The 22,077-nt window shown below is 41.6% G+C and overlaps 1 protein-coding gene and 1 pseudogene across 1 annotated transcript; both read left to right on the plus strand.

Moving 5' to 3' along the window:
• The first annotated feature begins 9,300 nt into the window (after positions 1–9,300).
• Positions 9,301–12,382, plus strand: LOC131822725 (mammaglobin-B-like). The gene is made up of 3 exons (XM_059159015.1): positions 9,301–9,480; positions 10,211–10,398; positions 12,206–12,382. The coding sequence occupies exons 1-3, from the start codon at positions 9,426–9,428 to the stop codon at positions 12,242–12,244; spliced, it is 282 nt and encodes a 93-aa protein (XP_059014998.1). The 5' UTR covers positions 9,301–9,425; the 3' UTR covers positions 12,245–12,382.
• An 8,404-nt stretch (positions 12,383–20,786) lies between these two features.
• On the plus strand, positions 20,787–21,349 carry LOC131812186 (ATPase WRNIP1-like; annotated as a pseudogene).
• Positions 21,350–22,077: the final 728 nt, after the last annotated feature.

The raw sequence follows: 22,077 nt of genomic DNA on the forward strand, positions 1-22,077 counted from the left end.
TTTATTCATCAGACAGAGAGAGAGAACACAAGCAGGGGGAAGACAGGCAGAGGGATAATCAGGCTCCTCACTGAGCAGGGAGCTCGATGAGGGACTTGATCCCAGGACCCTGGGATCATGACTGGAGCTGAGGGAAGATGTTTAACCTACTGAGTCATGCAGGCATCCCAAAAAAGATTTTAACAAAACAAAACAAAACAGAAAAAGGGGGGGAGAGAGAGAGAATATGATCAGACAGGTGAGAACAGAGCCAAACCCTAAACTTTGGGTGTATTTGATTTCTTTGTTAGAATAAACTGCATTCCAAATTGTAAAGAAAGAAAAACTATATATGTATTAAATATAATATATATATACAAAAATAAAATCAAATACAATGAAAGGATAGAATGTAACTGTAAAAATGAAAATTAAAGAAATTGGTTGAAATTTCTTTCATAAATTGGTTGAAATAGGAAAGAGAAGAAAATTAAAATTGAAAGTCTAAAGAATCATGGGAAAGCCCCCACAAATTCTATATATTTTCCCATAGCACTAGAGATTGCAGCTCTGTGTGATAGGTAAACTTGGTCTTAGCCAAATGTTTTTGCTCATCTTGTGGGTGAGGGGCCTTTTGCCCTGGTTTTCAAGTATCTTTGCCTCAGGTGGAATTGCAATGACCTTGCAGGGGACCAGGCTAAGTAAGCTGCTCCAGATTGCTATATGTGGCACTTATTATTATTATTATTATTTTTTAGGATTTAGGATAAATTTTTATTAAACTACAGTTATTTCAGTTCCATATTTGAAAATGGATTTTTAAAATTCACACTTTCTTTTTTTATTAATTATTTTTATTAACATATAATGTATTATTTGCCCCAGGGGTATAGGTCTGTATAAATTCAAACTTTTATCCCAAACTGGACTATCTGTAATTTTTCTTTTTTTTTAATTTAATTTTATTTTTTCAGTGTTCCAAGATTCATTGTTTATGCACCAAACCCAGCGCTCCATGCAATACGTGCCTTCCTTAATACCCACCACCAGGCTCACCCAACCCCCTACTCCCCTCCCCTCCAAAACCCTCAGTTTGATTTTCAGAGTCCACAGTCTCTCATGGTTCATCTCCCCCTCCCATTTCCCCCAACTCACTTCTCCTCTCCTCCCAATGTCCTCTGTGTTATTCCTTATGCTCCACAAGTATGTGGGTTTTGTTCTCTAGAGGCTTTCCAAGCTGCTTTAGAAGATGAGAATGAGAATGAAAATGGCAGCCTCCCAATCTCTAGCCCCAGAGCCAAAGACTGGGGACCAACTCCTCAGTGTGCCCTCAGGGAAAAGCAGTCAATCACTCCTGTCCCCCTGGTCTCCGTCCAAACTCCATGCTCATTGAGCCTGTGACCCACCATTTCTATCTCAGACATGCAACCCCAATTAAAGTCTTCAAACCCTTCAAACTCCTGGGTTGCACACCCATGCAGCTCCTCTTGGGTGAGAGAAGGAGGTTCTCACTTCTTTTGCCATTTACTGGGTTTCTGCTTGGAGAACAGTCACCTGACTGCACTATGGTTCACAACATATGGCAACCCTGAGCTGAAAGCTCATTCCTGGGCTTGCAGGTTGCAGCTGGCTTCCCTGCTCTGATGCCTGGGAAGTCAACTGCATTCATATACCCCCAGTCTTCCTGTAACCTTGCGGATCCTGAGACCACATTGTGCCCACCTAGGGTTCTACCCAGCTTTGCCACATGATCATTTTTCAAGCAGTGATGTCCCTCACCAAAGCAGACTTCTGAAAGTTCTGGTTTTGCTCTTCTTTGGTCTATCACTTTCCAGGTAACTGTCTTACTGAGCTTCCCTCCCCCTGCAGTCTATCTTCCCATTTGTCCTCTTGCATCACATCTCTGCACCTCCTACCTTGCAGAAAGTGGTCACTTTTCTATTTGTAGAGTTGCAGCTATTCTTTTCTTAGATCTCCAATTGAATATATAGAACTTGTGGAGGGTTTTTTCCCCATGATTCTTTAGACTTCCAATTTTATTTTATTTTTCTTTTTCCTATTTCAAGTGACACAGAAGCCCAACTCCTGCTGGCATCTATCTGTACTGGGGCTCCACCCATTGTCTAGTGGGGAGGCTACATAGCACTGCTGATCTTTCACCACAAGGGCCAAAGCTTTTAGGTGTCTCTCTAGCACTGAGTTTCTCACCTAAGGCTTTATTGACATTTGTAGTTGAAAAAGTCTTTTTTGAGTAGATGTCCTGAGCATCGCAGGTTGTTTAGACGCATCCAAGTCTCTACCCCCTTGATGTCAATAGCACACCACATACCCTGGGGCACACCCAAATATCTCCAGACATTGACAAGTGTCGACAGGGATGGGTGGAAGAAAAGAGTCAGTCTGCTTCAATAGAAAATCCCTATTCTCACAGTGTAAATACATTATATCAGTTCTTCCATATATACCTTGTAATGTGCCTGAGAACCATAGCTTCACAACTGTCAAAAACTAATGGTGTATGGGGCGCCTGGGTGGCTCAGTTGTTACTTGTCTGCCTTCGGCTCAGGTCATGATCCTAGCATCCTGGGATCGATCCGTATCAGGTTCTCTGTTCCACAGGAAGCCTACTTCTCCCTCTCCCTCTTCCCTTGTTTGTATTCCCTCTCTCACTGTCTCTCTCTCTGTCAAATAAATAAATAAAATCTTTTTTAAAACCTAATGGGGTATGGTATGGTGACTAACATAACATTAACAAACAAACAACTGTGCATGCTTATCATTAGCAAGAAAAGGTGGGCATGGAGTAGAGGGAAAATTACTAACTCAATATAGAAGATAATGGTATATGGAGCACCTGGGTGGCTCAATGGTTAAAGCCTCTGCCTTCAGCTCAGGTCCTAATCTCAGGGTCCTGGGCTTGAGCCCCATATCGGGCTCCCTGCTCAGTGGGGAGCCTGCTTCCCTCACTCTCTCTGCCTGCCTCTTGTGATCTCTCTCTTTCTCTCTCTCTCTGTCAAATAAATAAATAAGATCTTTTTAAAAAAGAAGATAATGATGTAGATATTTAATGAACCATATGAACTTCCACATGTCTATGGGGATTAAATACCTAACATTCATTTCTTGGTAATGTCATGTTGTATAATGTTTACAGTTTTGGTGAATGAGCCAAGGAAAACTCATTGGAGGCAACACCTGGTCCTGGCTTGGCTTCCAAATCCGGCTTGTGGCCCCAAGTTATCAGATGCATCCGGGATAGATTGTATCAAAGTTACACTGGGTCAAGGTAATGGTTACTTCTGGGGACCAGGAAGACTGAGGTGGCCCAGTCAATGAATGGCATGGGCTTGCACTTTCTCCTGCCTCATGCACCAGCTCCCTATTGTGACACCAAAGTCCTCATCCAGGAACATAAGCAAGGTGGTATTAACACCACAATAACAGGCTGGTGACTGGTTTTAGTGTGGGGTTTGAGCTCTGACTTCAGTAAAGATTCTAATTTAAATGCACTTCTCTTAATAGAGCTAATGTAAAACATAATATAATTAGTTAAGTCTCTGTATAAATTCAAAATCTGTTCTAAAAAAACAGTTACACAGCAATTAATTAAACACCTATTGTATCTTTGCAATCACACAAAGATCAGAATGCACAGGCGGTACCCTATAGGAGCATAACAGGGAGGAAGGACCATAGGATCAGGATCCTAGAGATGTCAGGAGAGAGCTGCACACAGAAAGGCCAGGAGTCTTGGCCAGGGATATCCCTAGAGATTTGAAGTCAGGGAAAGGCACAAGAAGAGGGCTGTCTTCGATGTGACACTGGAAGGAATAAGGAGTTTCAATACAGTAGGACTGAGGCAAAGACAGTGGTGAGGGGAATCCACAGGGAGCAAAGGCCTTGGCAGAACCCTGGGGGTACACAGAAATCAACCTGGAGTTCGCCTAGGGCAGTTGTGTGAGTTGAGATCAAAAGAATCCTTTTGAACCATAAGGTGAAAGTCTGTGAGGGTCAAACTGAGGAGGTAAATAGTGTTGAAAGAGGTTTCTTAGCCAGAATTTCCCTGGCTACCACACATAAGCATGGGCCATTGGTCAACCTATTTGACTTCTCTTGTCCTAATGTCTGCAGCTGGGGAGAAATAATTCACCACATCATGGGGGTGGTGCTGGGGGAGAGGATATGACATCCAGGTGACCCATGATCTGGACCCAGGTAGTTGGAGCCTCGTCACCCACATTCCCTGTCCTTGGAATGTAGGTTCCCCTGGCCTGATCCACCCCCAGAAGCTGCCCCCAACACAATGCTCTGAGATAGTGATGTCGTGTTGAGACCATCTGAACTGGGTAAATAACTAAAGCCTCTCTAAGTTCTCTCTATATACTTTCTGTTTCTGGCATGTGGGTGTAGCAGTCTACCCACCTTGTGACTACCCAAGAAAACCCTTGTTCATAAGTTCCCTTACTGTTAAACCTGCCACATACCAACCTGGACTGCACGACCTTTTCTTGGTCTCTTCCTTCTGTCTGTGTACCTGGGCTGGCTTCAGATTACATCTGGGAAGCTGCAGGGTGTTTACAACCACCAGGAGGGTGAAACACACCTCAGTTTTCTCAGAAGAATCTGGTTTATGCTGCTCTCCTGGCAGACCATCCATTGGGTGACCTCTTCCACACTCTTAAGTTGGCCTTTGGGTCAATAAACCTCATAATTATCCTTCACATTGGGTTGTTGTTGTCAAGATTAAAAAAAAAAAGATTTTATTTATTTATTTGACAGAGAGAGCGATTACAAGTAGTCAGAGAGGCAGGCAGGGAGAGGGGGAAGCAGGCTTCTTATTGAACAGAGAGCCTGATGCGGGACTCAATCCCAGGACCCCAAGATCACGACCTGAGCCTAAGGCAGAGACTTTAACCACTGAGCCACCCAGATGTCCCTGTTGTTGTCAAGATTAAAGGAGGTTCCTCTAGGGCCTTGCGTCAAGGAGTGCTGTATTATTGTTTGCCATTCATGTTTTATTGAATTTTGAGAACAGGTAAACACTCATAGCTGCTGAGTTTAGAGAAGATTAATAAACCAACAGGATGTGGAATGTGTTTGACGGAGAAGTCCTCAGTAAATTATATCTCAATAAAACTCTTCCAAACACAGAACTTTTACCTCAGATGTGAACTTGACCTTCTCTAGATCTTTCAGAGAATGTGATTTCCAGTGGTTTCTGATGGTCCTAGTTCTCCTTCAAGGTTTATCATAAGAAATTTCTCAATTTCATAAAATGAATCACTGGCAATGCCATGAACACAGCATCTGCTTGTGTCCCACCTGGCCCTGAGGTCTTATTACAATCCCAGGACTATTCCCAGGTACAAAGAGGTGCAGCCTTGAAATCTCCATAGCAGGCTTGACCAATGGCTGGTAGTGAGCCTGGTCTGGGAATGACCTAGATACTGTGAACAACCAACATTTCACTGCCTTCCAGATGTCTCCAAGGCCAGCGCCTTTCCTAATGTTGCCAGCCTGGGAAGTCCCTCCTTTCCCAAGTTCTAGACTTTGGCATGATCTTAATGAGGAAGAGGTTCATTTCCAAAGAACACACCTGAGGTTAACATCCCAACAGTCCTGCAGGTGAGGGGCAGAAAATATTTTATAGAATGAGTGGAAAAACCATGTGGGATATCTTCTCAAATACTGTGAAGTTGATTCATATCAGTAGCTTAAAATTTAGAAACACTTAAAGATCATCTAAATTTCAAAGAAACTTCTTCAAAGGCTTTTGTGCCAATGTATGAATCGCTGACAAAAGATGGCTCTCCACAGTTTGGCGACTATAGCCATTGCTGCTATGAACATTGGGGGTACAGATGGCCCTTCTTTTCACATCTGTATCTTTGTGGAATGAGCCAAGATGCCCTTCAACAGATGAACAGATAAAGAAGATATGGTTCATATATACAATGGAATATTATGCCTCCATCAGAAAGGATGAATACAACTTTTGTATCAACATGGACAGGACAGGAGGAGATTATGCTGAGTGAAATAAGTCAAGCAGAGAAAGTCAATTATCATATGGTTTCACTTACTCATGAACATAAGGAATAACATAGAGGACATTAGGAGAAGGAAAGGAAAAGTGAGTTGGGGGAAACTAGAGAGGGAGATGAACCATGAGAGACTATGGACTCTGAGAAACAAACTGAGGGTTTTGGAAGGGAGGGGGGTTGAGGGTTGGATGAGCTTGGTGGTAGGTATTAAGCAGGTCACGTATTGCATGGAGCACTGGGTGTGGTGCATAAACAATGAATCTTGGAACAGTGAAAAAATAAAATTAAATTTAAAAAATAAAATAAAATTTTCAACAACAACAACAAAAGATGGCTGTCACTGATTGTTATTATTTTATGAAGTATGGCAAGGCCTCAATGACCAATACTATGGTGTGAGTATATCTTAGGTCTTGCATGAGCCTGAGGACAGGCCAAATTACTGCATACTTTCTCTCTCCCATGACACAAGGTATTCAGTGTAAAATCTGTACCTATACAAGTTCATACCTACACCATGGTTTGTCTTAATAGGGGATTGATATCTGTCACACCAACACCCAAACTGAAGACTCCTTCATTCCTTTAGTTTCAGAGCATCATCTGGGGACCTGACTTAAAGCTCCTTTTGGGAAAAGAAAACATGAGGCTAGCTACACATTTGGACCTTTTGGTTTCTTCTATTTCTCCTTGTTAACACTGGGTTGGCAATGAGTCCTTTGTGGGGTGGTTATTGCTTTTTCATTCACCTGAGAATGATCATCATCTATTATGCAGAAAACATAAAAGTACAAAAAATACACCTCTTTACTGTGAGCATCATGGAAATGATGTGGGATTTTTACTTTTTTATTTTATTTTATTTTTTGTTGAGTAAAAATCCTCTGAAGGGACCTGTGTCCCCGCAGGTAACAGGGCAAGTCCATAACAACTAGGACACCAGGTTGAATCTCCATTAAGACCTAGTCAGGAACACCTGGGTGTCTCAGCTGGTTAAGCATCTGCTTTCAGCTCAGTTCATGATCCCAGGGTCCTGGGATGGAGCCCCTCGTCAGGCTCCCTGCTCAGCGGGGAGTCTGCTTCAACCTTCCCCTCTTCCTTTGCCCCTTCCCCTGCTTGTGCACATGTTCTCTCTCTCTCTCTCTCTCTCTCTCTCTCTCGTATAAATAAAGGTAAAATCTTAAAAAAAAAAAAAAAAATAAAAGACCTAACCAAAAAGTCTCTCCTTTCATTACTGAAGTCCCTCTGCCTTTTGAAAGAGATGGGCAGCAGCCAACTGGGGAAAGTAACATAGAACATCATCTTCTTCCGTATTTCTAGCCTCTCCCTAAATTAGTATTGATCTTGGCAACTTACGCTCTAGCTGAATGATGGGAAGAAATGAGTCCAAAACAATCCAAATACTGCATTTGTGAATAATTAACTCATCTCTCTGACTCTCTCATCAATTTCTTTTTCTTTTTCTTAACTTCAGCCTACATTGTTTCTCTTGTTTCTGTTATCCTCCTATTGTCCCTGCTTAAGCTGATGTGGTTTTTCTATTTCTATAGTATGAGGCTATCCTGTGTCTCTCTTGACACCCAGAGGCACACTGTGTGTACTTTCCTTATCTTGCCAAATACCAAGTGCCCCAGAGCCTCTGTACCTGCTGTTCCCTCTGCCTAGAGCACTCTTTCCCAGATCTTCCCCTTGATATCATTGTCCACTCATCCAGGCTTTAAAATTTGCCCTCCCGTAGCTGGCCTGGACCTCTGTACAGGACATGGCCCATTGTGGCTGTTTTGTGGTTCTGTAGCAGCCACTTTCTGATGTCACCCATTCATTTATGGGCTTGTTTGTTGCCTCCCTTGTGAGAAGTAACCTCCACAGTACGAAGTTCTGGGTGAACAATTGAATCTGGGTCACACAGCACAGCCCTAGTCATGGGGGAAGCTCATGGCTACTTTTGAGCGGTGGATGGATGGAAGGATCCATGCATGGATGAAACCTTCCCTTTCTTCAGGATTACCTTGTTTGAAGCCCTGGATAAGCTTTTTTTTTTTTTTTTTTTTTTTTTTTTTTTTTTTTTTTTTTTTTAAAGATTTTATTAATTTATTTGACACACAAAGCGAGAGACCACATGCAGTGGGATGGGGGAGAGGGTGAAGAAGACTCCCTGCTGAGCAGGTAGCCTGAAATCGGGGCTGATCTCAGGACCCCGAGATCATGACCTGAACTGAAGGCAGATGTTTAATCAACTGACCCACCCAGGGGTCCCTGGATAAGCTCTTCACAGAGTGTCTGTCATCCTTGCAAAACCAGGTGTGGTATTATTCCTGCTCCTTTTAGGGATGAGGAAAAGGAATCTTGAAATGAGCAGCAGTTTCACTTGCCTGAGGACACTTCTTGATTAGGTGTTGCCTCCAAGATTTGAACCCATGTCTGCTTGAGCCCAGACCTGGTCACTGTTCCACCCTCAGCACTGCCTCTGCTGAGCAACCACTTGCTCTACAGTTTGCATCATCCTTGAAATCAGTGGGGGAAAAGTCCTAAACAGGAAAAAAAAAAAATTCATAGATTTGTAATAGAATGAATTTATGAAATTGAATTAAATAAATGAGACATTCTTTGTAAAAGACCCTTCAGAGAGAATAAAATGGAGTTGGGGGAAATTGAAGCATGAGAGACTGTGGACTCTGAAAAACAATCTGAGGGTTTTGGAGGGGAAGGGGGTGGGAGGTTGGGGGAGCCAGGTGGTGGGTATTAAGGAGGGCACGTATTGCATGGAGCACTGGGTGTGGTGCATAAACAATGAATTCTGGAACACTGAAAAGAAATTTTAGAAATAAATAAAAATTTTTTGAAAAAGAGAGAGAGAGACGTTGTCAAACACAAGCACGTCACTATAGTGTCTATGGGCAAGGAAAGTCTGCCTTCCAAAGGACATATGCGGTATTGCACTGAGCCCGGATGTGTGCTAAGCCAGAAGGAGCAGACCCACGGGATAAAAGCTGTGTGGAACTTGAAGAAGGAGGAGGGCTGCCAGGAGGATATAAACCGCAATAATAATAAAATGACATGATGACAACACAGGCTAATTTTGCTGTAATCTGATGAGTTAACAAGCACTTTTGCATTGATTTTATCTAAAATCATGTATGATTCTTGCAGTTCCAAAATTGTTTTGAGTCAAAAAAGCTCTGTCTCCTTGGTTTCTGCAAACAGAGCACAGGCTGGCTCGGTTGCAGTTGATTCTTGCTGTCATTTCCTGGTCCAAAGCCAGTTCCATCGTGTGACTCATTCCCTCATTTAGGGGAGGGATTAAGGTGGTAAGCAGGAGAGTAAAAGGAGGACTCCTAGGCACTCATCACCTAAGTGAGCTCCTTCCTCCCTAAGACCAGACAACCAGAGCTGCCTTCAGCCATGAAGTTGCTGAGAGTCCTTGTGCTGATTGCCCTCCCCCTTTCCTGCTTTGCAGGTGAGTTCTGTGCGGGTAGGACAGGATTTTTTTTTTTTTTTCATTTTTAAAAAATTGAGTTGTCTTTTTATTTATTTATATTATTTTTTAATTAAATTTATTTATTTTCAGCATAATAGTATTCATTATTTTTTACCACACCCAGTGCTCCGTGCAATCCGTGCCCTCTATAATACCCACCACCTGGTACCCCAACCTCCCCTCCCCCATTTCAAACCCCTCAGATTGTTTTTCAGAGTCCATAGTCTCTCATGGTTCACCTCCCCTCCCAATTTCCCCCAACTCCCTTCTCCTCTCTAACTCCCCATGTCCTCCATGCTATTTGTTGTGCTCCACAAATAAGTGATACCATATGATAATTGACTCTCTCTGGTAGGATAGGATTTTGGCTGACGATCAAGTCAGAGCCCTCTGGAAGACCTCCTGTTCCCCAAACACAAGCAGAGCATCTCATTTCTCCAGTGTCTTCTGTTTCTTGGTTACTAGTGTTTGGCTTCTCTGGACTACAGAGGTAGTGTGTGGGTGAGGAGGGGGCACATGTGATTTCATGCTTAAAGGAAATCCTAGATCCTGAGCTTACTCTGTTAGAATTGAGAACCCAAGACCATTCACCATAATCCCTCTGAATGTGTATGTCTACTGAGATGTAAAAAGATGACCATATCCTAGGGACTCCCAAAAGGCCTTCATACCTACGTAATTGCGACCACTTTTGCATGTTTTCTTCCAGGTTCTGGATGCTCATCTCTAGATGAGGTGATTAACAAAGCAATTGATCTTCAAGTGAGCATAGGCGAATACCAAAACATCCTTAAACCTTTCTCAAATGGTCCTGGAACTGATGAGGCATTAGGACAACTGAAGTGGTGTTTTCTCATCCAGCCAGAAAAAACTCTGAGCAGTGTTGCAGAGATAATGGTAATTACCCTTTCTTTGATAAGCTTTCAAGCCTCTGAACAGGGACAAGCAGGCTCTAAGTTTGTCACTCATTATGTCACAACAATTGTCACACATGGCTTATATTACTTCAGTGAGTTTAATTGTGGGTGTATGTGAATCCTTTGACATCCAGAAAGCCAGCCAAGGTTCCACTGATAACTTGCCTCTTCACTTTGTGGAATCTCTAGGGAAAGATTAGTGAAAAAGGCCAAACAGAGAAACAACACACACACACACACACACACACATTCAGGTGTGTGCGCACACCCATTTTTTATCAAGGTGAGAAAACATCTGAATCTCAAGAAGTCCCTCACTTGTAGAAGTGATCAGCAAAAAAGATTCCCTTCTTCTTAGAAACAAAGAGGGAAATGTTCATAAGAATTTTTAAATAGAATGCAGAAGAACCCATTTGAAGTAGATTCTGTACATCTTATTAAAAGAATTTAAAACGCACTTTCAAGAAATCCCAGTGTGTTAGTATAAGTGATTGGACTCCTTGACCATTACTTTAAGACCCCATGAAAGACAAGTAGAGGTCATGGGTATGAATCATCCATGGGGGTAGAATTGTATAAAACAACAATCAGTAGTGTTGGTTATCTATATTTTATTCCCTATCCTAATATGCCATTGAAAACCTTCCGGGGTGCCAAAGCTAAAGGTTAGTGTCATTCACTGAGAAGATGATGACACAGGGCACAACATAGATGGACCTTGAGCATATTATGATAAAGGAAATAAGCTGGTAAAAGAAGACAACTGTTGCATTAGGTCATTTACACCAATTTTCTAACGTAGCCAGTCTCCTAGAGACAGGAGGTAAAATAGTGCTTTCTAGGGTTTTGGTGGTATGGGAAATGGGGATTGTTCAGTGGGAACAGAGTCCCACCATAGCAAGATGAAAATGTTCTGGACATTGGTTGCACCACAACATCAGTATACTTAATACTGCTGGACTATATACTTAAGATGATGAAAATGGTCAATTTTATGTTACGTGCATTTACTGCCAGTAAACAGTTTAAAGCCTGAAAAACCTAGCAACCAAGGGTAATGGAATTTTTTCTTTAAAAACCTCAATTAGACTGATCACTTGGAGTGCACATCTCCATTCTTCTCTGGGTCTCAAAGGTAATGGTTTTTGTTTCAGACTGTTTTCAGTATTTCTAACATGTAAGGCCACACCGGAGCTCAAAACCTTCACATTTCTATATATTTGAGCTTAGACTGAACAGTTCTTTGTTGAAAACTGATAATACACACAGCATATTTATGGGATACGATATTTTGGAGAAAAAAGTTTTACCAGGATCCCTGACAGGAAGAGATCTGGGCCAGCACACCAGCACCTCTCTGGCATTGATAAAGTCTCCTGATCCTTAGAATGAGAGACAAAATCATTCTGATCTTTTTTTTGTTTTGTTTTGTTTTTGTTTTTGTTTTTTAAATATATATTAATTTATTGTGATATATGTAAATAATTTTTTAAAATTAATTTATTTATTTTCAGAAAACCAGTATTCATTATTTTTTCACCACATCCAGTGCTCCATGCAATCCGTGCCGTCTATAATACCCACCACATGGTACCCCAATCTCCCACCCCCCGCCACAATCTGAGGGGTTTGAAATCATTCTGATCTTAATTCAAACACTGACTTCCTTGTATGCCAGATGTGCGTGGACAAACCCAGGAAGCCAAGAAGAAAAAATGTTTGTTTTTCAAGACTTACTTTCTAACAGAAAGCTGAAAATCTGAATGTTGACCTGTTTTGTTTTCCAGGACATAATATATCAAAGTAAGTGGTGTGATAACTCTTAACCTGTGTCTGACTTGGGACACGGAGGACTACAGAGAGTACAATGAACCACAACTTTTTTCTCCTTTTTGTTTTTTGATCTATTAACTTCAAGACAATTGTTGAAACCTTGAGTACATTTTCATTTCAATAAAGTGTCTACAAATGGAAAGTTCGTCTTATGTTCTCTGATCAAAATGGACACTTTAGAGATCTGCTTCTATCACAGGTGGTTGTGCCTGCACGTGTACACACACACACACACACACACACACACACACACACAATTCTTCATTGGAGAGCACATGGATAGAGGACTGGGGAGTATGAAAAGCACTTGGTTCATCCCCATGTGTAGCTCACCATGGTCCTCTCTCTGACAATGTGCTCTTCCACCCTCCTGACCCCATTTCTATCTGGACCATGTGGGAAGCTCTTGAGACTTAGGTTCTGGTGTTTGGGCCACGTGCAGGTCCCTGAGACACTGCAGTCTTCATCTGTGCTGCGAGCACAGCTCACTATGGCTAGGCCTCGCTCAGCTTCTGCCCCTGTCCAAGAGTGTGGGGCAGGACTAGAGCCAGGGAGAGACGTGACTCATACAAGCCATGGGTGAATGTGGTCTTGATTATAAATTTTAATATGTGGCCTCCATTTTGATTCTTGAAATAGTTCGTTAAAATTGATTTTCCTAATTACTGAGATTGGGAGTACCCCCCTGAAATTCTGTGGGTGCCCATAGTCCTGGCCCTGCAAGTGGCAATGTGGTCCAGTTTCCCCACCAGGAGGACCTAGAAGGCCAGGTAGGTTGAAGGAAAGGTGCGTGTTCTGTGGGAAGAAGGCAAAGCCAGTGGGTTTTATACTGAACCATAGCTGTCCTTACGTCTACCTGTCCCCACATTCCTGTTGATGAAGTTCTAGAACCTAGGTGAGGTTCGGTGGGCTGAGGTCTGGAGCCGATGACCAAGAAAGAATTCTTGAGAGATCTTTGGTGCAAAATGGTGGTTTATTTTTTTAATTAATTTATTTATTTTCAGAAAAACAGTATTCATTATTTTTTCACCACACCCAGTGCTCCATGCAATCCGTGCCCTCTATAATACCCACCACCTGGAACCCCAACCTCCCACCCCCCCACCACTTCAAACCCCTCAGATTGTTTTTCAGAGTCCATAGTCTCTCATGATTCTCCTCCCCTTCCAATTTCTCCCAACTCCCTTCTCCTCTCTAACACCCCTTGTCCTCCGTGATATTTGTTATGCTCCACAAATAAGTGAAACCATATGATAATTGACTCTCTCTGCTTGACTTATTTCACTCAGCATCATCTCTTCCAGTCCTGTCAATGTTGCTACAAAAGTTGGGTATTCATCCTTTCTGATGGAGGCATCATACTCCATAGTGTATATGGACCACATCTTCCTTATCCATTCGTCCGTTGAAGGGCATCTTGGTTCTCTCCACAGTTTGGCGACCATGGCCATTGCTGCTATAAACATTGGGGTACAGATGGCCCTTCTTTTCACTACATCTGTATCTTTGGGGTAAATACCCAGGAGTGCAATTGCAGGGTCATAGGGAAATTCTATTTTTCTTTATATGGAAAACCCAAGACTCCACCCCCAAACTACTAGAACTCATACAGCAATTCAGCAACGTGGCAGGATACAAAGTCAATGTGCAGAAATCAGTGGCTTTCTTATACACTAACAATGAAAATACAGAAAGGGAAATTAGAGAATCAATTCCATTTACTATAGCACCAAGAATCATAAGATACCTGGGAATAAACCTAACAAAAGAGGTAAAGGATCTGTACTTGAGGAACTACAAAACACTCATGAAAGAAATTGAAGAAGACACAAAAAGATGGAAGACCATTCCATGCTCTTGGATCGGAAGAATAAACGTTGTTAAAATGTCTATACTGCCTAGAGCAATCTATACTTTTAATGCCATTCCGATCAAAATTCTACCGGTATTCTTCAAAGAGTTGGAGCAAATAATCCAAAAATTTGTATGGAATCAGAAGAGACTCCAAATCGCTAAGGAAATGTTGAAAAACAAAAATAAAACGGGGGGCATCACATTACCTGATTTCAAGCTTTATTACAAAGCTGTGATCACCAAGACAGCATGGCACTGGCAGAAAAACAGACACATAGACCAGTGGAACAGAGTAGAGAGCCCAGATATGGACCCTCAACTCTATGGTCAATTAATCTTCGACAAAACGGGAAAAAATATACAGTGGAAAAAAGACAGTCTCTTCAATAAATGGTGCTAGGAAAATTGGACAGCTATAAGTAGAAGAATGAAACTCGACCATTCTCTTACACTGTACACAAAGATAAACTCAAAATGGATAAAAGACCTCAACGTGAGACAGGTATCTATCAGAATCCCAGAGGAGAACATAGGCAGTATCCTCTTTGATATCAGCCACAGCAACTTCTTTCAAGATATGTCTCCAAAGGCAAAGGAAACAAAAGCGAAAATAAACTTTTGGGACTTCATCAAAATCAAAAGCTTCTGTACAGCAAAGGAAACAGTCAAGAAAACAAAGAGGCAACCCATGGAATGGGAGAAGATATTTGCAAATGACAGTACAGACAAAAGGTTGATATCCAGGATCTATAAAGAACTCCTCAAACTCAGCACACACAAAACAGACAATCATCTAAAAAGGGGGGGGGCAGAAGAGATGAACAGACACTTCTCCAATCAAGACATACAAATGGCTATCAGACACATGAAAAAAATGTTCATCATCACTAGCCCTCAGGGAGATTCAAATTAAAACCACATTGAGATATCACCTTACACCAGTTAGAATGCCAAAATTAACAAGACAGGAAACAACATGTGTTGGAGAGGATGTGGAGAAAGGGGAACCCTCTTCCACTGTTGGTGGGAATGCAAGTTAGTGCAGCCTCTTTGGAGAACAGTGTGGAATTTCCTCAAGAAATTAAAAATAGAGCTTCCCTATGACCCTGCAATTGTACTCCTGGGTATTTACCCCAAAGATACAGATGTAGTGAAAAGAAGGGCCATCTGTACCCCAATGTTTATAGCAGCAATGGCCATGGTCGCCAAACTGTGGAGAGAACCAAGATGCCCTTCAACGGACGAATGGATAAGGAAGATGTGGTCCATATACACTATGGAGTATGATGCCTCCATCAGAAAGGATGAATACCCAACTTTTGTAGCAACATTGACAGGACTGGAAGAGATGATGCTGAGTGAAATAAGTCAAGCAGAGAGAGTCAATTATCATATGGTTTCACTTATTTGTGGAGCATAACAAATATCACGGAGGACAAGGGGTGTTAGAGAGGAGAAGGGAGTTGGGAGAAATTGGAAGGGGAGGAGAATCATGAGAGACTATGGACTCTGAAAAACAATCTGAGGGGTTTGAAGTGGTGGGGGGGTGGGAGGTTGGGGTTCCAGGTGGTGGGTATTATAGAGGGCACGGATTGCATGGAGCACTGGGTGTGGTGAAAAAAAATAATAAATACTGTTTTTCTGAAAATAAATAAATTAATTAAAAAAAAGTCTCCAAACAAACAAAAGCCCAGGGCCAGACAGCTTCCCAGGGGAATTCTACTAAACATTTAAAGAAGAATTAATTCCTATTCTCCTGAAACTGTCCCAAAGAATAGAAATAGAAGGAAAACTTCCAAACTCATTTTATGAGGTCAGCATCACCTTGATCTCAAAACCAGACAAGGATCCCATCAAAAAAGAGAATTACAGACCAATATCCTTGATGAACACAGATGCAAAAATTCTCACCAAAATACTCTCCAATAGGATCCAACAGTACATTAAAAGGATTATTCACCACGACCAAGTGGGATTTATTCCAGGGCTGCAAGGTTGGTTCAACATTCACAAATCAATCAATGTGATACAGTACATTAATAAAAGAAAGAACAAGAACATATGGTACTCTCAATTGATGCAGAAAAAGCATTTGACAAAAATCCAGCATCCGTTCCTGATTAAAACGCTTCAAAGTATAGGGATAGAGGGAACATTCCTCAACTTCATAAAATCTATCTATGAAAAACCCACAGCAAATATCATCTTCAATGAGAAAAAGCTCACAGCCTTCCCACTGAGATCAGGAACACGACAAGGATGCCCACTCTCACCACTCTTTTTCAACATAGTATTAGAAATCCTAGCAATAGCAATCAGACAACAAAGAGAAATAAAAGGTATTCAAATTGGCAACGAGGAAGTCAAACTCTCTGTCTTGGCAGATGACGTGATTCTTTATATGGAAAACCCAAAAGACTGCACCCCCAAACTACTAGAACTCATACAGCAATGCAGTAATATGGCAGAATACAAAGTCAGCGTACAGAAATCAGTGGCTTTCTTATACACTAACAATGAAAATACAGAAAGGGAAATTAGAGAATCAATTCCATTTACTATAGCACCAAGAACCATAAGATACCTGGGAATAAATCTAACCAAAGAGGTAAAGGATCTGTACTCGAAGAACTACAGAACACTCATGAAAGAAATTGAAGAAGACACAGAAAGATGGAAGACTATTCCACGCTCTTGGATCAGAAGAATAAACATTGTTAAAATGTCTATACTGCCTAGAGCAATCTATATTTTTAATGCCATTCTGATCAAAATTCCACCTGTATTTTTCAAAGAGTTGGAGCAAATAATCCTAAAATTTGTATGGAAACAGAAGAGACCCCGAATTGCTAAGGAAATGTTGAAAAAGAAAAACAACCATGAGAGACTATGGTCTCTGAAAAACAATCTGAGGGTTTTGAAGGGGTGGGGGGTGGCTGGTTGGGTGGTGGGTACTATAGAGGGCACGTATTGCATGGAGCATTGGGTGTGGTGCATAAACAATGAATTCTGTTACTCTGAAAAGAAATAACAACAACAACAAAAAGTAACAAGGACTCTTTCTACAGTTTTCCAGGTCCACATTTTCTATCTTTGGTGATAAGAATGTCTACCTCCCGGTACAGAGATGTTACCTTACATGGGAAGAGTTATTTCCTGCTTTCGAGGCAACAGAGGATGGTCTGAGTGTCTTTATGCACTGATTCTCAAGTAACTTTTATTGGAAATAGTCAATATGCCAAAGTGCACATTTCAGGTAAGCCTGCCCTTGGGCTCTCCAAAAGGCAAATTCCACAAATTCCACAAATTACCCTGATGTAAGAATCAGTCAGTGGGAGGACCCAGGCAAGGGAAAACCAATGAGAGAAACAGGTTAGCAGGGAAGTCCAGATCAAAGATGATAAGGAAGTCAAAATGTAATTGAAGAAAATACCATTCCAGATGACAGTACCAAACAAACAAACAAACAAACAACAACAACAAAAAAAAACCATCAGCAAAGAAATGGCATCTCCAACATAATCTGATCTTCATTGCATCCTGTCTTTACTCTCTTTAGTACTGGAGATGACTGTGAAATGTGGGGGTGGGAGAAGCAACCAGAAACACTGAGGCTGGCAGCGTGTAAATTATTCCCTTCAATGGGGCAGCAAGCCCTCTCTGTGTGGGGACCTTGCAATCCCACTGCACCTGAGGCTGTAAGTAATATCACTCTAAGAAGAATTTGCATCCCACTGGGGATGGAGATTCTTCATGGATTATGATAAAGGAAGGAGTTATGGAATTTTATTTAAAAGTCAACATGGGCATGTGATGTGATGAGCACTGGGTGTTATACACAACTAATGAATCATTGAACACTACATCTGAAACTAAAGATATACTGTATGTAAGCTAATTGAATTTAAATTAAAAAGAAGCCAACATGGGTTAGATGTGGGAGTGTAAAAGGGATGAAACTCACGCTTATGAATCCTATTCATCAGCTGGCACATAAATAAGCATACTCACAGGAAGACAGACAAGCAACCATTTTCCTGAGGTTTAGGGTTATAGGCACAGATGGGTAAGGCAGATATGGATGCTCACCTTTTATGGAATGGGTGTGATTCCTAGAGAAGACCACAAGATGTCTCCCTCACAGTAGCAATGAGCTAAACTCCATATCCTTGTTCTGGATAACCGCATCCACCTTGATCACCTGGACAATTCACGTTGACTCTTCAGGTCTCAATGGATCACCTGACACCTTGTTTAGAAAACCAGGATTGACCTTCCTGCAAATATTAGTACAGTCACTCTCTCTCTCCAACTCCCTCTCTTTGCTGAATCCTGTTGTTTCCTAGAGAATGTGACAGGCAGAGGAACAGGCAAACACAATTTTGGTATCAGAGAATTCAGGAAATGAAGCACTGGAAGTTAAATGAGGAGAGTTATGATTGCTTTCAGAGTGTTTACTCTAAACCCTCAGGGATCATGGGAGATGCTCCAAGGCTGTGCTTGGAGAAGTTGAATGGACCAAAGAAACCACCTAAATCATCACCACATTTCAAACTCAGCAAAGCATTCACTGAAATTCTCTCCCATTCCATGTGTGTTTGCCCAGTCTAGAGAGAAAAGGTTTTATTAAAGGCCCTGTAGGGGCACCTGGGTGGTTCAGTGGTTTAAGCCTCTGCCTTCAGCTCAGGTCATGATCTCAGGGTCTTGGGATCGAGCCCCACATCGGGCTCTCTGCTCAGCGGGGAGCCTGCTTCCTCCTCTCTCTCTGCCTGCCTCTCTGCCTACTTGTGATCTCTCTCTGTCTATCAAATAAATGAATAAAAATATTTAAAGAAAAAAATAAAAGGCCCTGTAATCCCTCCCTTCCAAAGAGATGACTTGGTATTGGTTAGTATTTGTTTAAATCTCATTTATGCTATTATAATATATCTAATATTCACAAGTTTCTCTGCATTGGTCTATTTAAATCATATCACTATGCACATCTTGACAGGAGGATGCTTAATATTTCCATCACTTTTTTTCTTGACCCAAGTCAGCATAGATTATGTGCTCAATCGTGATAAGTTAGTAGGATCAATTGGCAGAACCAGTTCTGCTGGTAGAAACTGGGGAGTTGCATTCTCTAACTGGGGATGGTCCATCTCTCTCTCTAACTATTCATTGTTCCTAGACATTCAATAAACACTGGGACTCTGATCCTTGCATCTCCTACCCAGGGAATGAGACAAAAGAGGAATGAAGTTAAAAAATCTCCAGAGACAATCTGAGGTCACTTCCAGAGAGGATTACTGTTCATGGGTTGAAAGAACCCAGGCATTGGAGTGGAAGGAAGTGGTCCAGAGCCCCTGAAAAGCTCTTCAGCCCTCCTGGGTTTCACCTGGTCACAGTTTTACCCCCTGCCCGAGAAGTCCATGTTGTTCATGCTATCCAGTTCCTAGCATGCAGTGAGACCAAGTCTTCCTTTATTTTGACCCTGTGTAAAGTTGTTGAAGGTTGACTGTTACTCTAGCATGAGTATTTTCTTTATCTTCATGTCATACCCCCCAAGAAGCCTTCCTGAATATCCCCTGGTTAGGGGGTCATTTTCCATGCTCCCATAATTGGTAAAGCTTTGTCCTTGCTGGGCTTCTTGTGGGTCCTGGAGACACCAGTTCTGCAACCACTGCCAGGGATGACATCAAAAGCTGAGCAAATGACAATACAGACAAAGGGCTGATATCCAAGATCTATAAAGAACTCCTCAAACTCAACACACACAAAACAGATAATCATGTCAGAAAATGGGCAGAAGACATGAACAGACACTTCTCCAATGAAGACATGCAAATGGCTATCAGACACATGAAAAAATGTTCATCATCGCTAGCCCTCAGGAAGATTCAAATTAAAACCACATTGAGATATCACCTTACACCAGTTAGAATGGCCAAAATTAGCAAGACAGGAAACAACGTGTGTTGGAGAGGATGTGGAGAAAGGGGAACCCTCTTCCACTGTTGGTGGGAATGCAAGTTGGTGCAGCCACTTTGGAAAACAGTGTGGGGATTTCTCAAGAAATTAAAAATAGAGCTTCCCTATGACCCTACTATTGCACTACTGGGTATTTACCCCAAAGATACAGATGTAGTGAAAAGAGGGGCCATCTGTACCCCAATGTTTATAGCAGCAATGGCCACAGTCGTCAAACTGTGGAAAGAACCAAGAAGCCTTTCAACAGATGAATGGATAAGGAAGATGTGGTCCATATACACTATGGAGTATTATGCCTCCATCAGAAAGGATGAATACCCAACTTTTGTAGCAACATGGACAGGACTGGAAGAGATGATGCTGAGTGAAATAAGTCAAGCAGAGAGAGTCAATTATCATATGGTTTCACTTATTTGTGGAGCATAACAAATAACACAGAGGACATAGGGAGATGGAGAGGAGAAGGGAGTTGGGGGAAATTGGAGGGGGAGGTGAACCATGAGAGACTGTGGACTCTGAAAAACAATCTGAGGAGTTTGAAGTGGCAGGGGCGTGGGAGGTTGGGGTACCAGGTGGTGGGTATTATAGAGGGCACGGATTGCATAGAGCACTGGGTGTGGTGCAAAAATAATGAATACTGTTATGCTGAAAATAAATAAAAAATAAATTAAAAATAAAACAAAAAACAAACCAAAAAAACACTATTCTCTCAGTAGAGTTCTGATCACTGAAAATGACATAAAGGAAGGCCTCCAACAATCTCATATTTTATATGACCCAACAGGAGAAGAAAGAGCATTACAACTGCATCTCTGCACCTCATAAGTGGTTGCAGGGCTCAAACCAGAGTGCCTCCCTCTACATGCTTGAAGGAGGAGAGGGCCGGTTGTATGTGGCAAGGAGGCTGTGGGGTTTGCCAGTGAGGACATAGGTCTGGCACACCCTTCTGCATCTACACAAGCAGTTGTTGCCCACCAAGACTGTCATTTTATAGGCATGTCTGAATGTGAGGTGCTTCTGGCCCAGTGTGTAGTCTATTTTACCAGAGCCCTTAAGTCCATTCAGGTGTAAAGTGCCTGCAACATCAAAGCATGTGTGCAAAATCACCAGGGGTCTCTGCCCCCTGTTCTGCTGCACCTGAGGACAGTACCCACTAAGCTGATGAAGGATTTGGGCTACAGCACAAGAACAACCCCATGTAGTGTGAGCCTGTGGATCAAGAATATCTGCCTGAGGAATAGAGAGGAGTTGATTTCCTTAAGCAAAGGTGACAGTGACTCTTGTACGCTTTGACAACAGAAGGATGTGTCTGTTTTTTAAGGAGAACAAGAGTAACTGGATTGTGAGTCGGTTGCCTGGTGAAAGTTAAACGACACCAAAATTTTTTGCCAGAAGTGTCAGAGTTGCTTCGGTGGAGGCACATGGACTTCAGCTAAATGTGTAACATTGAAATTGTGTCCATTTGCACTCTGTGCAATGGTTATGGTTATGCGTATGAAAATATCTGGCAGCTTTGTGCAATGAATTAATGTTATAAAGAATTATCTTATTTTGTCATAGTTTTAGTCATGATGTCATTTCCAAATTCAGTTCTGTAGGATTTTGTTTTTCTTTAAAAGATGTATATTCAGGGTAGTATGAGTTGATAAAAAAAATGTAATTGTGATTTAATACTACATAGTGTTTGGGTTTTTTTTTTTTTTAATATACAAAGGTCTTATGAGCTAATAAAACTATTTCAAAGTAAAAATAAAAGAAGGAAAAGTCCCCTTATGTCTTATATCTTATTCCCAGAGTGACAAATCTACAAGGAGAGATTTGAGGAATATGCTAAAGCTATGGGTACATAAATATTAGAGCTAATGGAAATTAGATAGGATCAATACCCACAGGGCAGAGATTACTTTTACTATCGATTTCACTACAAAAGACTATTCATAACAAATAGCATGGAGGACATGGGGAGTTAGAGAGGAGAAGGGAGTTAGGGGAAATTGGA

Source organism: Mustela lutreola, chromosome 1 (genome assembly GCF_030435805.1).
Source record: "Mustela lutreola isolate mMusLut2 chromosome 1, mMusLut2.pri, whole genome shotgun sequence".
Lineage (NCBI taxonomy): Eukaryota > Metazoa > Chordata > Mammalia > Carnivora > Mustelidae > Mustela > Mustela lutreola.

Excerpts from the sequence above, each read along its gene's own strand:
- LOC131822725 (XM_059159015.1), top strand. The coding sequence starts at position 9,426 with ATGAAGTTGCTGAGAGTCCTTGTGCTGATTGCCCTCCCCCTTTCCTGC. Across the intron at positions 9,481-10,210 it reads CCCCCTTTCCTGCTTTGCAG|GTTCTGGATGCTCATCTCTA; the intron begins GTGAGTTCTGTG and ends GTTTTCTTCCAG. Across the intron at positions 10,399-12,205 it reads GCAGTGTTGCAGAGATAATG|GACATAATATATCAAAGTAA; the intron begins GTAATTACCCTT and ends TTTGTTTTCCAG.